This window comes from Colius striatus, chromosome 5 (genome assembly GCF_028858725.1).
Source record: "Colius striatus isolate bColStr4 chromosome 5, bColStr4.1.hap1, whole genome shotgun sequence".
In the NCBI taxonomy this organism is placed as follows: domain Eukaryota; kingdom Metazoa; phylum Chordata; class Aves; order Coliiformes; family Coliidae; genus Colius; species Colius striatus.
Genome location: NC_084763.1, coordinates 48,523,253 through 48,538,604, shown reverse-complemented (window position 1 = coordinate 48,538,604; position 15,352 = coordinate 48,523,253). Strand labels below are relative to the sequence as shown.

Below are 15,352 nucleotides of genomic sequence, written 5' to 3'. Positions count from 1 at the left end.
GCAAGCAATTATGGTAATAAAGAAACAAACATCACAACACACACAAATCTACAGGGCTCATTTTTTAGCTTACCTGCACTTGTTCTGTGGAGCTACTACTGAGTTCATCTCCAGACTCTGAATCTTGGTGAATTCTTTCTGAGCCTTCTCCTGCTGAATCACAAGATTGTTCATGTAAAAAGCTGGTCTTCTCTATTTCCAAGAACTCTGGACATGGGAAATGACCCATGGAGATGGTTCTATACTGATTGGAAACCTTCGGAGACTGCAACTCATTGTTAAGTTTTCCATTGTTTTGGGTAAGGTCCAGACTCAAACCAAGAGTTTGACCAGGGCTATTGTTTGGTCCCAGATTTTGATTGGCATCTCGAACTAGGCAAGACACTTGAACTGGAGAAGATTTTCCAAAACTAGAAAGTTCTGGTGACTTATTCACATTTTCTGTTGATCTCTGTAATCCATGTGTCAACTTCAAAGCGTTATTTGGCATCATGCTTGCCTGCTTTACAGGTGGCATCAGTGCTTTTCGTGGTATTTCCTTCACGTACTGTGCTGGCACATAAAAGGGTTTGGAATTCTCATCTCTTTTGACTTGCCACCAATCATCATTAGTCTTTTTCACTAAGATGTATTTCTCCCCTTGCTTAATCACAATTTTCTTGTCCTTGGCCTCATACTCATAGTCGTACTCTACTTCAATGTACAATTGTCCTGGAATGATCTTTCCACCTTTATCAGCCATTTCTACTCGAAAAGTTTCACCTTTTCAGGCAAAAGGTAAGCCACATTCTTTCTGCTTCAGAAGTTTTATTTTCCTGTTAATAATCAGAGCTGTAAGGAAAAAAAAAATACATCTGTAACAAATGTTTAAGACCACTTCAGAGAAAGATCATTTCAAAAATATGTGTGTCAACCTCAGACTGATTAACTGGTGGCAAAGTGCAAGATTTTTAGATACTTTTCTCAGCAACAAAGTCAGTATAAAAACTGACATTAGTTTAACTCCCCTGTTCACACAAGCCTCCTGCTATCAAGTGGTTCTATTACCAAATAACGCTGCTTGATCATTAGGGATTTGGTGGAGGGCCTAGTCTAAGTCAATCTGTTGCTTATACACAGGCTTAATTCCTTCATGGAACTGTGTTACCAGTTTAAAGGAAAACATCATTATTTGCTTTTTTTGATTCTTCTCTTTCAGATCAAGAGTCCTTTCAGTTCCTCATTGTAAAAACCCCTGACATCCTCCTCCAGTGCAACACCCCAGGTTCAGCATGGGCTGGTAATCCTTGATCCACACAGGCTGCACACCAAACAGAACCTTCTAACCTTGAGCTAAATGGAGGAGGAGATGACAGGGAGCTGTGTGATCCACGCTGCCAGAGGCTGCAGGTCACACTGCCTCTACATCTAGCTGTTGATTATAAAACAGGTGGTTATAATCACTTCTTTATTTCTGTAAATTGCTAGTGTAACTGCAACATAGAATTTTATCTAATACTATCATAGTTGTAGATGAAAGTATTCAATCTTTCCAAGATACTTTGGTTTCAGTGGTTTAAATTCTACATATTTACTCTTAAGAGACCTTTTTGTGATATTTACCTTACAGAAGACATGATCTAACCAAAAGTTTAAGGGCTAAAACAGTAAACAACAAAAAAAGCAACAATAATGAAACAATGCTACAAACCAAAATCAAAAGTGGACAATAAATGAAAGGATAATACATGAAAATTTTGAAAATGGCTTTCAGTATCTTAAATCCAGACAACTGATGTATCCACATCCATGAGCTACAAGTTCTACGTAATCACATAGCACCAATGTCACAACTCATGAGTGGATAAGCATGTTTTACCAATTTACACCAAATCCAACATAGTAAATTAACATTAAAGATATAATTTCTTAATCTTGAAAAACAAAGCATGTATGTAAATGGGAAGTACTCTAGTATTCAATTGGAATGTAGAAGACTTCAAGAAAAATGCTGTTCCATTAAGTCTTAAAGATTAACAAATAAATCTTTTTGAATGAGAAAAAAATCTGTAGAAACTTGCAGCTCTGCAAGTTAAGACTTTGTGATGAGATTTGTAGCATTTACCCTGCCACAGAGTGGAACTAATGCAATTCCATGCAGGCATACACATGCAGTGAACTCAACTACCCTGAAAAGAACTATGGACAGAAACAATGACACAAAAAAGGACTTCTGGGGAGAAATGAAGCAGAAACCTTTAACAGTTCTTCATGTTTTCCTTCATCATTTCTGCTATTTGATCTGAGCTTTGGGAAGAAAAAAACCCCCACAAAACTCAGCAGAAAAAGAAGCAGCTAAAAAGCTCAAGTATGATGCCAAGACACTACAGCTTCCTCTCTCCAACAGTTCATCTTCTCTTACTTTCAGGAAGCATTTCCTACAGGTAACTTGAAAGCTACCATAATTTACAAGACTCCAAAGGGAATCACAAGGTCGGACTTGCAACTTTACTGAGGATTTGGCAGAGGGAATGAGGTACCACATTCAACACTGTTGACAGTAGGAATAAAATGGTGTTTACTCTCCCTACCAAAAAAAGCTACATTGAAATTCACAGCATTACAGTCTATCTACAGCCTCGGTACAAAACAACTTGCTTACCTGCCATCATACATAAATAGGTATTTTTAAGTGCAGCTCTACAGTCAGTTGTTTAGCAACTGTAGCAGAAGATAAACATGAACCAATTGCAGCTATTCCCAATACCTTCCTAGTTTTGGAAGCTTTGCCATGCAAACGTGGTGCTTCTTTTTCCCTGTTACTAATCCTGATTCCTCTCAATGCTTCTTTAAAGCTGTCACCAAGCCCTTTCACAGCTTCAAGGTCATATACCAGAAAAATGCAACTGTTTCCAAGTCACAGTCTACCTTTAAGGTCTGCTACCTTGGAAGCTGAAATGTAGGACGAAGACCTATTCAGCATTTTTCCTTCTCACATACAGAAACCAAAAAGAGAACGCAAGGCCTGTGGTTCCTGACAGGACTACGAAGCGTTTAAAAGCTGGGATTTTTTATTTCTATTTTGCTAGTTCCAATAAGGTTCAATAAGTTGCATTTTATGCTTAAAAAAAAACCCTCAGAATTTTGAGAAATACAAGTCAAATAAAACGCTACAAAAATAGCTCTATTCACTTTTGAAGTCCATTTTGCAATCTCATTCCTTTCAAACAAAAATAAGCGGCACAATTTTTTATGTTCTTTCATCCAAGCTGCAAAATTATTAAGTCAATAGCAAACATTTGGTGATGTTGAACACACAATCAAAAAGAGACAGGCTGTGTTCTATGTTTGCCCAGAACATCAAGACAGTTTTATAAACAGATCTTATCATCAGGATCAGGCAAGGCTCTAATTCTCCACCTCAACAGAGAAAAGCAAGAGATATCTATGGTACAGGTGGGAAATCTGTCTTGGTAGGTTAACAAAGATCAACATTAACCCTATACGTCTGTAAACAACTAACATGGCCTTGATTTCACAAATCCAAGTACATTAAGTTTGACTTTGTTTCAATTTTTTCAACGTGGTTGCTGTGCCACAGAAGGTAGGCTGCCTGTACCCTACGAACAGCCCAGGGGATGACTAATTGTATCTGACTCATAAGATTCAGGTTAAAGAGCCACGGAAGCCTTGGCCAAGCCACCACAGTAAGCGTCTTAGAGTTAATTCAGATGTGAACGCACAATATTGATATTTGAAGCACCAACTTCATTGTGCTACTGGTCAACAACTGAAGTGACACAGCAGGTCAGACCTTGTAAATTCACAGTATTTTTTTCTTCCTTGGCCATTACCCGTAATGCTGGCTGGCACCCACTTGGTAAAGAGTGGTGACTCCCAATTAGAGGACAATAAGCATGAAAAATTACTTACTTCCACAGAGAACGTCCGTAAGCTTTAAAATCTTAAAGTCTCAATACCTGATTAAGAGATTAATAATGAACGGCCCCACTGACAATGAAAACCTAAGAAAAATGAACACCAAAAAATCTGACCGTGGCCACAGTTCTGGTGAAGAAAACCTCGATTCCTATAGGGCAGCTAATGGAAGGTGAGCCACAGCCCCACGCAGAAACACACTCACCGTCTCATAGAGCCTTCAAATTGCCCTGAGAGGAGCCACGGGTGACTACAGCCACGACCGCGGGTGAGCAGCCCGGCACCCGCCGCGCCCCGGCTCCTCCACTCCACACCCACCCATCGACCCCTCCGGGCCCCGACCTCCGCCGGGGGCCATCCCCACCTCTTCCCTGCTGAGTAAGGCTGGCAGCCCTCAGTGTTTGCACAGGTCAGCTCCTCCCTCCTTGCTCTCCCGGGCCGGCACCGCCCGCTCCGCTCCGGGGCCGGGGCCAGGGCCCGACCCGCGCCCGCCGCCAACACCGCCGGGGAAACTGGGGCCTCTCCCCACGGGGGCATGCAACAGGGGTTCTGCATGCTGGAGTTTGACTCTAGTTAGGTTTTCTGAGCGAGATCTTGGCTAATTTGATCCCAGTGTGACCGCTTCAGCCGTCCCTGGGCGGGGGGTGAGCTTTGCTCCGAGCTGCGCCTTCCCGAGGGCAGCCTACACCCACAGCAACAGGGTCACCTCCCCACAGCGCTCCCTCAGAACTGCCGCACCGTGCCCCCCAAACACATCCTGAAGCACTTGTAAACGGTCTGGAAAGAGGCATGGTCCTAGCCCACACATAGAATCCTAAGTATGATCGTGTGACAGGTATATAACGTGACCATGTATCACATTAGATATAGTCATTCTTGACTTCAGCATTAACCTAGAACTCATGGCTGAAAGGAAAAAAGGTGTTTCATGCCTCTCTTTGAAACCAGCAGGCACAGAATATTTCCTTCTGATGTTCTCAAACCAGGTAATTGAGACTTGAGATACACTAAAAAGACTAGTTTATTATTTCCCTCTTGGAACAATACCAAAGCCCTTACTTGCTATGGCTATGGAATTGTTACTTACTTCGTAATATAAACACATGATAAGTTATTCAAAAATAACACTGAGGATATTAACAGCTCGCCTTAAAATTCTTTGTGTGACCTTGTTCACAGTGTCCTACAAAGCAGTAGCAGTTGACTTGTGTAATCTTTTTCCATTTTCAGCACATCAAACATCACCCACTACTGAAATGAAGCCTTTCGCAGTGCTGATACAGAAATAAACTCAATTACTGAGGCTAAATTAGGATAAATTCTTATCACTTCAGGCCAGATGAGATGCCCTGGCTACAATCAGAGTCTAGGATTCTGCTTCTCCTTGGGCAGTTTTCTTCAAGATTCCAGCTGTACTGCGTGGCCACTGCTTGGGAGACTGACTGGTCCCACAACAACTTTCCCAGCCCCACTCACACCTTTCTTCCCATGGGGCACCACTCTTCATTCTGCACAACCAACCCCTCAGACAATATTTTCATGCAGACAACCGGCCTCACCAGTGCCTGTAAAAACCACCATCTGCAAAACATGCACCTAAAGCACACAAAAGTTGTACAAAAATAGATGCAAATACAAACAACAGATATAGACAAAACACAGAGAATTTCTAACCTTTTTAACAAGCAGCTTAATTCTTTACTGTTTCCGCAGAGATTACTAACATAGCTTAAAAATCGAGCACTGCTTCCAAGTCATCTACCTTCCAAGAGCATACACATCCTTAAAAATTAAAGGCATAATAAGTAGCCATTGAATAATTGCCTGTGACTCAGAGCACTGAATAAGCGATGCATTTTAAACAACTGTCAGGACAACTTTTCAAGCCACGCTGCAGCACCCCACACCTTAACGAGCTTCCAGCGCATCACCAGCCCACCTGCTCCTCGCTGCGGGCTTTTGTTAAGTTGTTGGCTCCGACGACCGGCTATAAATAACACAGCACGCCCGCACCGACTCACCCCAGCCAAGCCGCCCCAAGTTGCCGCGATCAAGTTAAAGCCAATGCATCATACCACCCCCTACCCGCCCCGGGTCAGCGGGAGCGCCCGGGGAAAGGCCGCCCAGGCACCGCTGCCCGCCGGCTCCCTTTGTTTCCCGCCGGCCGCGGCCCCAGCAGGTGAGCGGCGGCTCCACAAGGCAGGTCGGGCGGCCCTGCCCGGCCTCCGCGCAGCCCCCGGCACCGCGGGCCCACCGGCAGCGCCCAGGTGCGGAGCTGCCTCGCAGTGCCGCCGTCGGCAACTCGGCGCTCCCGGCAGCGCCCGGGGAACGAAGCCGCAGCCGGGAGCACCGCGGGGCGGCGCCGCCCAGACCCCCCGCCGGCAGCCTGGCACGGCGGGCACTTCCCGGCGGCGCCCCGGGAAAGGGCGGCAGGGAGGGCGGGCGAGCGGCGCCGGAGGGGTGTCAGCCATCGCTGCGAGGGAGCCGGCCTCGGCCCGGGCGCGGACGTACCCTTTGCAGGGCCACCCTGCCCTACACTGCCCAATTGTCCCGGCGGCGGCGGCACCGTGCTCCTCCCCGCCCATCTTCTTCCTCCTCCTCCTCCTTCCTCCCCCGCCGGACCGGGAAGCGCAGCCCCTCACCTGCCTCGGCGGCGCGGCCGGGCCCAGGCACCGCTCCGCTCGCTGTTGCCGTTGCCGCGCTCCCCGCCGGCCGCGGCCCCGCGCGAGCCCGCCCCGCGCCCAGTGTCAGCTCCGGGGCACGGCGGCGTCACCGCTCCCCGTCACGTGCCGGGGGCGGGGCGCGCGGGGCGGCGCCAGGCGGAGGTGGGGGGGGGTGTGGCGGGGTCCGGCCGCCGCCGCGCCGCTCCCCTCACGGCCCGCCGGCACGGGGCTCGCCTCTGGGAGCGCTGCAGCGGCCGTGCCGTGCGGGACGGGGCTCCGCGGGCCACGAACCCGCGCCTCAGCCTGCGCCTCCGGCCCGGCGCGGCGACCTCGCGCTTTACTGCAGCGAGAGCGCTGTGGGGTGGGCTCGCGGTGTGCGGGACAGCGGGCTCGCCGCGGGGCTCGCGGAGCCACCCTCAGCACTATGGCTGAGGCTGTTTCGGTAGCCCCTTCGCCGAAAGAAAAGCTGGAGGGGCCGCATCCTGACGAATCTTGCGGGTCCTGAGCCCAGAAGGAGGTGTTGCTCAGAATTAGGTCTTGGATAGTGCACAGGTTAGTCCGTACATCCCACCCTCTGTCTTTCTTATGACGGCCTGCTAAAGTAATCCTGTGCGACTGCCAGAGTGGTAAGATCATTTTCTAATTCCCATGGTAATGTGAAATAGCTAGGCCTTTCTGTCTGGAATAAAAAGAACTGATGGAAAAATGGTCCTCCTCACTGCAGCTGGGGGCCTGTCGGAGTCTTTAATGAGAGCTGGAGAAGCCCACAATTTTTTAATGGTCTGACCAAAAAGAAGGAATAAGAAAGAAATAGCCCTAATTAGTTACCCTGAGTTAACTTGTTTGTTAACTCTTGGTGTATTAGTAAAAGTTGCCAAACATCCAGTTTGGGAACATTTATGTGGCCTTCACAGCATTTTCAAATTGTAAGTAATCTTATCTCTCCCTTTAAAAGAAAAAAAAGCTATCTAGTCCTCCTAGTTACAAAGATAACCTTGAAAGCATGAACTGACTGTAACTGATACAGTGGTATCTACAAACATCCTGAAACAATGGCACTGAGATGTGTAAACTGTGCTCTATTAATCTAATCAAGCCTGATGCTGGCCCTAACTTCTTGATTATTTTAACTGACAGAAAAAGGAAGGAGACAATAAAATCCTCAAAAGGTGGGAATAACAGGTTTGCTGAAGGAAAGACCATGGGAAGAGACCTGAGGAGTGCAAGCAAGAGAAAGGAACTGTTCGATGAAAAGGTTAAAATGACATCAATGGGTATGTGGACACACTTTCACATTGACTGATATTTCCAGTATCAGTACTTCCTTGATGACTCGTATCAGGTGGTATGTGACAACATGCAAGACAAGTAGTAAACACCACAAGTATCTTAAAGCTTTGCTTCTGTGTATCTTGGCCCAAACACTTGTGGAAATGTCCCCTTGACACTACAGATCATTTGACTTTGGGCTGTCTGTCCACAGAATATTGTTATTAAGATTTTGTTGATGTTATAAGGCTGATACCACTGTCACACCTACTCATTTAGCAGTTATTCAGCGTCTGGAAAAAAAACCCAGACTGGGACTGGCATTTCTGTTGTAAGGGAAACAACATCTTGTATATAGATGTCCATTATTTATCATTAAAAGGCAAAAGAAACATGTAAAAAGACAGTAGTTCTGTATTCTACTTACTCTTTTGTAAGTTATATATGTGAAAAAGATGCAGACTAATTCAGGGTACCATGTTCAGTTGGATGGTTTTGTCTAATAGGATTCTATCTGTATGCCCAGTTTTGTGGCAGAAAATGCTGTATTTAGGACACTTGGGTATATCTGAGCAAGCTGGCTGCATTTTACCTACTGACATGCCTGAGGTATGCATAAAAGCACCTCAAAAATCAGTCATAGTAACCGCATTGTAATTATCCTTCCGTAGTGCCAAGGCTTCACTAGAGTGCTGCAGGATATGGCATTAGTGATTCAGGCTGAGGCACTCTTCCCTCTGAGTCAGCGCTGAACCAATGGTCCCACATAATATCAACATGCATAATAGAGCCAAAGATGCCAGAAGATATGTAATTTTGAGTCCCTGCCCAAGTGCAGTCATGAAAGATTCCACATTACAAATAAACTGTCCAGCCCAAGTTCCAATTTTAGTATCTGCAAAATATTCTGCTTACAAAGGATTTCTCTATCATATCACTGGAGCAGAAAGAGCTAGAGTTGGCAATCTTTACTCACTGTGGCTTGTTGGTCCTGGAGATGCAGGGTGGCTGCCTTACTGACACCTCAGATGGGCCTATATGTATCAGTTCAGTGGAATGATCCAGTACACATAGCAACCTCACAAATCTCATTGAAATAACCGCCAGTTACAACTGATTTATATATTATATGTGAGCTATAGTAGAAACTACAGCACTCTTAATTCGTGTATCTTGCTTTCTGAATGTTTTGCATTGTAACTTACAAAGATATCAATCTCTGTTTTTGTAAACTGATGTCTTATGTCAGTGAATACAGAACTACTTTGAACTGTGTCCGTCTGTCCTGTTCTTCCAAACTTTCAAAGCTTCTGTCCAAATTTAAATGTTTGCCAAAAGGGAGTTGTCTCAAAGGTAATGAAGCTCCCACAGGTTTTGTGAAAGTAGGCTGCCATTTGTGAAAGAGGTGCAGGAAAAGCCACAAAGGAAAGTGACAACATAAATGCCACAACTGTGGAGAAAAAGTGGACTCAGTGCTTACATCATAAAACATAAATCCACAGAGAGTAAGTTTCACAGTTCTGAAAATCCAGTCTTGGGAAATATCCATTCCTGGTGTTTGAATTAGGCGTAGAAAGGATGCTTTCTCTCCTTAGAGTCAAAAGTTCTGAAATACCAGGTCACGAGTGTAAAAATCTGAGCCTATTACATTTGAAGGGCAAATTGCCATTTTACTTCCCTGTTATTCATTTTCTCCCTCTATTTCAAACCTCCACAAGTTCAGCTGTCCATTATTTTACGCCTCAGTTGCAGTAATTCTAGATGCATGCCCTGTTTTAATGAATTGGAAACACGTATCTGAGATTGGACGTGTCCATCCTGTTACTCATAGTGCCAAGGCTGCCGTTGGGTAACCAACAGGAATGTGCTGCTTCAAACGTGAGCGCAATTAAATCTGGGTTGTTTATTCGTTGCTTGCCACCCCGCCTTACCAAACAGACTAATCTCATTATGAACTCTGTTGATTCTTTCTTTTGGAAATGACTGAGAAAGCAAATACTAAAACCTTTCTCACATCTAACAGGCAGACACTGCAAATATCCACCTTGCTCATTTTGGTGTTTCCTTGGGGTTTCACACCTTTTTCTGTCTTTGGTCTTACAACCTAGTAGTTGTACGTGTTAGAGAAACTATGCTGAATTTAGACAAAGAAATGCACTTAATTAAGCAAACACTTCTGATAGGAAACATTTTTATTTTGCTTCAAATACTACTTAGAAGTGTATTTTATGAAATGGTTCAACTTGCCTGATACAAAGCACGTTACCTGGGGCATCATCTGTCTACTCTGCTCCTACTCTCAGTTCTTTGACAGCTTCTAGCCTCTCACCTTGATTTAAAAATACTTTTACCACCTACACATATACATACAATCAATCCCTCCTTTCTGTTCTTTCTCACTACTGCAAAAGCACTTTTGAACAAAGTGCAGGTACTGTGGGCTTTTTGCAGCAACTTGTCAATTTACTGCCTATCTCCTGAGTCAGCTACAGATGAGCCATTTTTATTTATATAACTGCACATTATGAGGAAAATTAATTGAAAGGGAACAAAGAAAGTAAAGAATACAGAAAATGGAACAGATTTCTCAGAAGTTCAGAGAAGAACTTCTTTCACCATGACACTGCAAAGGAATGCTCTGCCATAAGGAGGAACTTTTTATTCACAGTTCCGAGAAGATAATTTGTTTTACTGTGAAAAATCAGGGAGGAATTTGTAAGGTTTTTCCATCTTGCCAGCAGATTATTTTTCTAACCGTATTAGCCAGAAGGGATTGTGGCCAACACACGCGGTTTTTACTTTGCTCTGTTCATTTGCCACGTGGTCATCGTGGCATTCAGTATTTGTATCTCTCTCTTAAGATCATCTGATGGAAGCTGTGTCAGAAATTCAGATGTGCCTACTGTTTGTATTAGCAGCCTCAATTTGCAAGTAAAGAACATTTTTTCACAACCATCTGATTGTCAGCATTGCTAAAGAACAAAGCGATATTTGTTTTAGTCCAACTGATCCTCTAATTCTGTGCTTGCCAAGACCAGGCTCACTATGTACTTGTGAAGTTACACTGTTTATTGCTTTTCTCTTCTTCAGCATAGTATTCCAAACTGTATCACTTCTGTGTTGGGCATGAAAATATAACTCTGTGTCACAGCACAGAATTAAAAGTGGAGAAAAGTATTGAATACTTTTCTGACAAAACTGCTGAAGTAGACAACAGGTAAAGGAGAACATTTCTTTGTGCTGCCTTCACTTAAGACCCTTGCCAGTGCTAAATCTTAGTCAGTGCTGCACAACCAGTCGTGTCTTCATCTAGCCACGGCCTGAACTAACTGGCACAACATACAAAAGGCACAATTATTCCTTTAAATATCAACATCTCTTTCCTGGGATAAACCTTTAAAGAAAGGTGTTGATATTCAAAAAGCGCAATATAAATGTCTGTTTATTCCTTGAAGAATGAAGGAGAGTCCTGTACACAGAATCACAGAATCTCAAGGGCTGGAAGGGACCTTGAAAGATCATCTAGTCCAACTCCCCTGCCAGAGCAGGACCACCTAGAGTAGGTCATACAGGAACTCATCCAGGTGGGTTTTGAACGTCTCCAGAGAAGGAGACTCCACAACCCATCTGGGCGGCCCATTCTAGTGCTTCCTCACCCTCACAGTGTCTTTCATTTCTAAGTAGCTTATTTTTTGGCTAATGCAAAGGAAGGAATTGTGTTTATGAACCATTGATAAGCAGAATCTAAATAAAGACATTACCTAAAGCTGTGCAAAAAGAATTAAACAAAACCTTGGGTGTTACACGTTTTACTTGAATCCATTTTATTTCACTGCACAAAATTCTGGCTTAGAAAAGATACACAAGGGAGTTACTGGTTCCCCAAATCACACAAGTTCAGAATTCTCTCCTGTGCAAGGGCCTGGCATAGCTCAGCGGGCAACATGCTCGCTTCTGGGTACTCTGAAACTGGAAGTTCAAACTCACAGTGGGGGTTGCTAATCTCACGTAGGCACAGAGGCTTCTCAAGGTCCAAGAAAGGTCCCAGTAGATGGGTCAGAATGATGTTATCCAGTTTATACTGAATGCTATTTCCGAGGAACAGCAGAAATATAGACCTAATGGGATTTATCTCAGCTTAACAAGCGAGCTAAAAGCCCAGGGAGAGGTTTATCCTGCCCAAGTTTTTTGAGTATCTATTAGTATCTACATCAAAGGTAGATATCTAAGATCCCTTGAGAATCCGTTGTATTGGTTGTATTGGTTACAGTCAAAGGAATCTGGAGAAAATTCATCTCATCTTAAAGCAGGTGCCCATATATGATCAGAACAATTGCACTCTAGAGTCTGGAGATGTAGTTAAACAGTGGAAATCATTGCTACTGGTATTGGTGAATATCCAAAGTTTTTATGTACAAGAAGAATTCATGAGAAAAAAAAATGGAGTGACTTTTAATTTTTACCTACCTGAAGTTAATTTAACCTACCTATCCTCAAAAAAACAGACATGGATGTGTTGTATTTCCATCTTGGCTGAATCTTTTGTTCTATAAGCATGATATTTTGTTGCTTGGTCACCATGGGGTTGGTGTTGAAGAAAACAGAGCCAGAGAGCAATCCTCATGGAAGAGGCTTCACTTCATGGAGCCCATGTGATTCAGAAAAGTGTTTAATCTGAGAACTGTGATATTCAACTCAGTAATCATCCTTGGGAATCACAGCCTAAGGCAATGGCTGTGCTGGTAGACAAATGTGGCCACCCACCGTGTAGTGTAAATTGTTAGCATGCCTCCTGGCATGGTTTTGGCACATGGTTTTGGACAAATTGTATTTCTCCATGTTTGAGCAATTTGAGAATTAGCATGGCCCAGAGACTGTCCCCATTAGGCACTTTGGATGCATCCACTCTGGTGAGGGTGCAGGACTTAGCTGATGGACACTGCCAGTTCACCAAAGCCACAGAACAGCTTTATCCTGTTTTATTCCCACAGGCACAGCTTTGGTGTCCAGGGCTCTCTGTGTGACTGGGCAAGCTGCTGCTGCATTAAATACTCTTATGTGGAGGGTGGCTCTTCTATTTGAGCTGTGAATAGAAACGAGTTGGAAATTAGGAGGTGCATTCTACTCATAACAGAGATATAAAGTAGAATAGTAGTCAGTAGTAGCAAGGGCAAAAAGTATTTTTTTATCATTCAGTATGGGAGACACTATTTGAATCAGGTGAACAGTTCACTCCATCTTCTGCAAGGTCCCTAACCATTTCTGTACTCTCATACTTAGTTGAACGTGAAGAGGGATTTTGATTCCTCTCTGTAAATATGTTGGGGGAAACACCAACAGAAGCTTTTCTCTCTAAGTAAAATGGATGCAAATTGGCTTTTTTGGATTTTGTTAAAGTTCCTTGCTATCAGGAGGGGAGACATTTCAAATAGCTTCAGAGAGACCATTAGAATCAGGAAAAATCTTTACTCGTTTCAAGATGCTGTTAGATATATTCAGAGAAAAGATGTGACTTGGTTGCTTATGTCAAAGGAAGAAGGATGTGAAGGTCTCTAAATTCTGTATGGCTGTGTCGATACCACTGAGTTAAACAGGCCTGAGCATCTCTCAGGCAATGAGGCAAACTGGCCCAGAAGGGCTCACAGGCGTAGCACCCTTACACTTCAAAATCTGGTGTTCACATGTAAACTCCTTATTGGGAAAGGTCATATGGCAGGACACATGGCAGACAGCAAGCTAGCCTCTGACCAAAACCATAGGAAGGACTGTTCTAACAATTTCACAGTATAGATGATCAAGTTCCCGTGCCTGTGACCATGTTTAATTTACTAGTACAGATGCCACCTTTTATTCTTCCTTCTCCAGTTCCTCTGTTCCGTTATAGCCCCTGCACCAGCTCTTCTCTATTTCATTTTGCTTCATAAAAGAGAAACCTTCTGTGCCAATAGCTATTGCAGAAAGAGTCAGGTAGGTTATGACATTTCCATGTGTTTCTTTCAGCTCTGTGTTTTGCTTCTGACAAAAAAAAAAAAACGTTATTTCAAGTGCCTGAGTGGGCTGGTATGAAGGAAATTACGTGCTGGCTCAGAATAATTTCAGCATATCATTGCTATTCCCAAGGAGTCACTGGAGTTCAGGGATCAAACCCTTTCCAATCCTGTCGCTCCTCTTCAAATAGAGATACCTTTGGGAATCCAAGTCCAAATTTTGTCATATGTTTGCTTTCCTATGAGTTTCTCTGGTGGATTTCCTTGCACTTTCTGTTTGCCCAATTGTTTTCCACTGAAAAAGGAAAGAAATTCATACAAAATTTTTCATTGCTCTAAGACTGGCATAGCAATAACACTGTAGATCACACAGTCAATGGTGCTGTTAGTTCTGTTGTCTCAGCTGCTTATAGCCAGAAATGAGTCACTCAAATTTTTCACTAGAGAGCAAACCTTGGGAGAAACACATAAAAAGAGATTGGCTGGGGTTTTGAGATTTGTATGGGCTTTTTAAATAGTCAAATGGATTTGTCATCAGAAAGAATGGAAATGTGTAGTATTTTGGCTGGACTGGTGGAGGTTTGCACCCCAAGCTGATGTGAAAGATCCCCTGGAATGTTTTGGGTAGATCACAGCTTGACCTTATGATTGCTCCATGATAAAGAAAGAGGGAAAAGAAAGACCATGTTAGCTGTGACATGTACCCAATGTCTCTTCCCCCAGGCTCAGCCATTCACTGTGCTGGCACTCTCTAAAGTTCTTGAAAACTTTAAGCTTACCTATAAGGCTGTCATTAAGCCAGTCCCCAAACTCTCTTATTTTCATCAAAACCACTGATACATGTAATCACAGACCACATCTGAAAAGTCAGGTTTCAATTTAGTAAACACTAAAGCTCGTTGTGAAAATGTTGATGGCAAATGTAAACATTTTTGAATGGGAGACTTATGTCTCCTTTGAAGCCTGTGATATATATGGAGAACATACGGACATTTTAGCCAGTTCTAATTAGCTCAGTCCCTAAATAGAAAGTCTAGAAGCCTTGTTCATAGTAGGTCTTTAACTGCACATAATACGTACGCTCCATCCGCTGTTTTACATAACTGAGGTCTTGATCTCTTCCTGCAGAGTGGGAAGAAATATGGGGCAGCACCTGTCTGCCCTAACAACACAGCAACGACGCTGTGTAGGATGCTGGTTTCGGTCAGGATGAAACTATGTCCTGGAAGGGAGGAGCCCCAGAGCTGTTGCAAACAGCTGAGCCAAGATAAAAGCTGTTCACACCAAGGCAGGTTCACAAGGAAGTAACAGCAGAGCTGTAAGTACGTATTATGCTACTGATAAAAGAATACCTAGAAGGTGCTCCCAATTACGAAATAATAGCTATACCTTAGGGATGAATAAACTCCAAAGACAAGTGAGTTATGTTCACTGGCTCACAGATTTCTTATCACCATGTTTGCTATTAATGAGAAGGGAGAGAGAGTTCTCAGGCTTCCTGCTGAGACAAAAAAA

The 15,352-nt window shown here is 43.7% G+C and overlaps 1 protein-coding gene and 1 long non-coding RNA gene across 9 annotated transcripts in view; one reads left to right on the top strand and one right to left on the bottom strand.

The window, feature by feature from the left end:
- The window catches only part of ARHGAP12 (Rho GTPase activating protein 12), a 78,060-nt gene extending 71,393 nt beyond the window's left edge, over nucleotides 1-6,667 (bottom strand). For 7 of the 8 annotated variants that reach the window (XM_061996605.1, XM_061996608.1, XM_061996607.1 and 4 more), the window contains exons 1-2: nucleotides 6,561-6,667; nucleotides 74-831 (exon numbers count right to left, since the gene is read on the bottom strand). In XM_061996605.1, the coding sequence (XP_061852589.1) occupies nucleotides 74-742 (669 nt within the window). In that variant the 5' untranslated portion in view covers nucleotides 743-831; nucleotides 6,561-6,667. Of the gene's footprint in view, nucleotides 1-73; nucleotides 832-5,857; nucleotides 5,920-6,560 lie in introns of those variants that run through there. The other variant, XM_061996606.1, reaches the window with a different exon arrangement.
- A 316-nt stretch (nucleotides 6,668-6,983) lies between these two features.
- Nucleotides 6,984-15,144, top strand: LOC133625550 (uncharacterized). The gene is made up of 3 exons (XR_009818825.1): nucleotides 6,984-7,133; nucleotides 7,719-7,855; nucleotides 14,966-15,144. It is a non-coding gene; the product is annotated as an uncharacterized LOC133625550 (long non-coding RNA).
- Nucleotides 15,145-15,352: the final 208 nt, after the last annotated feature.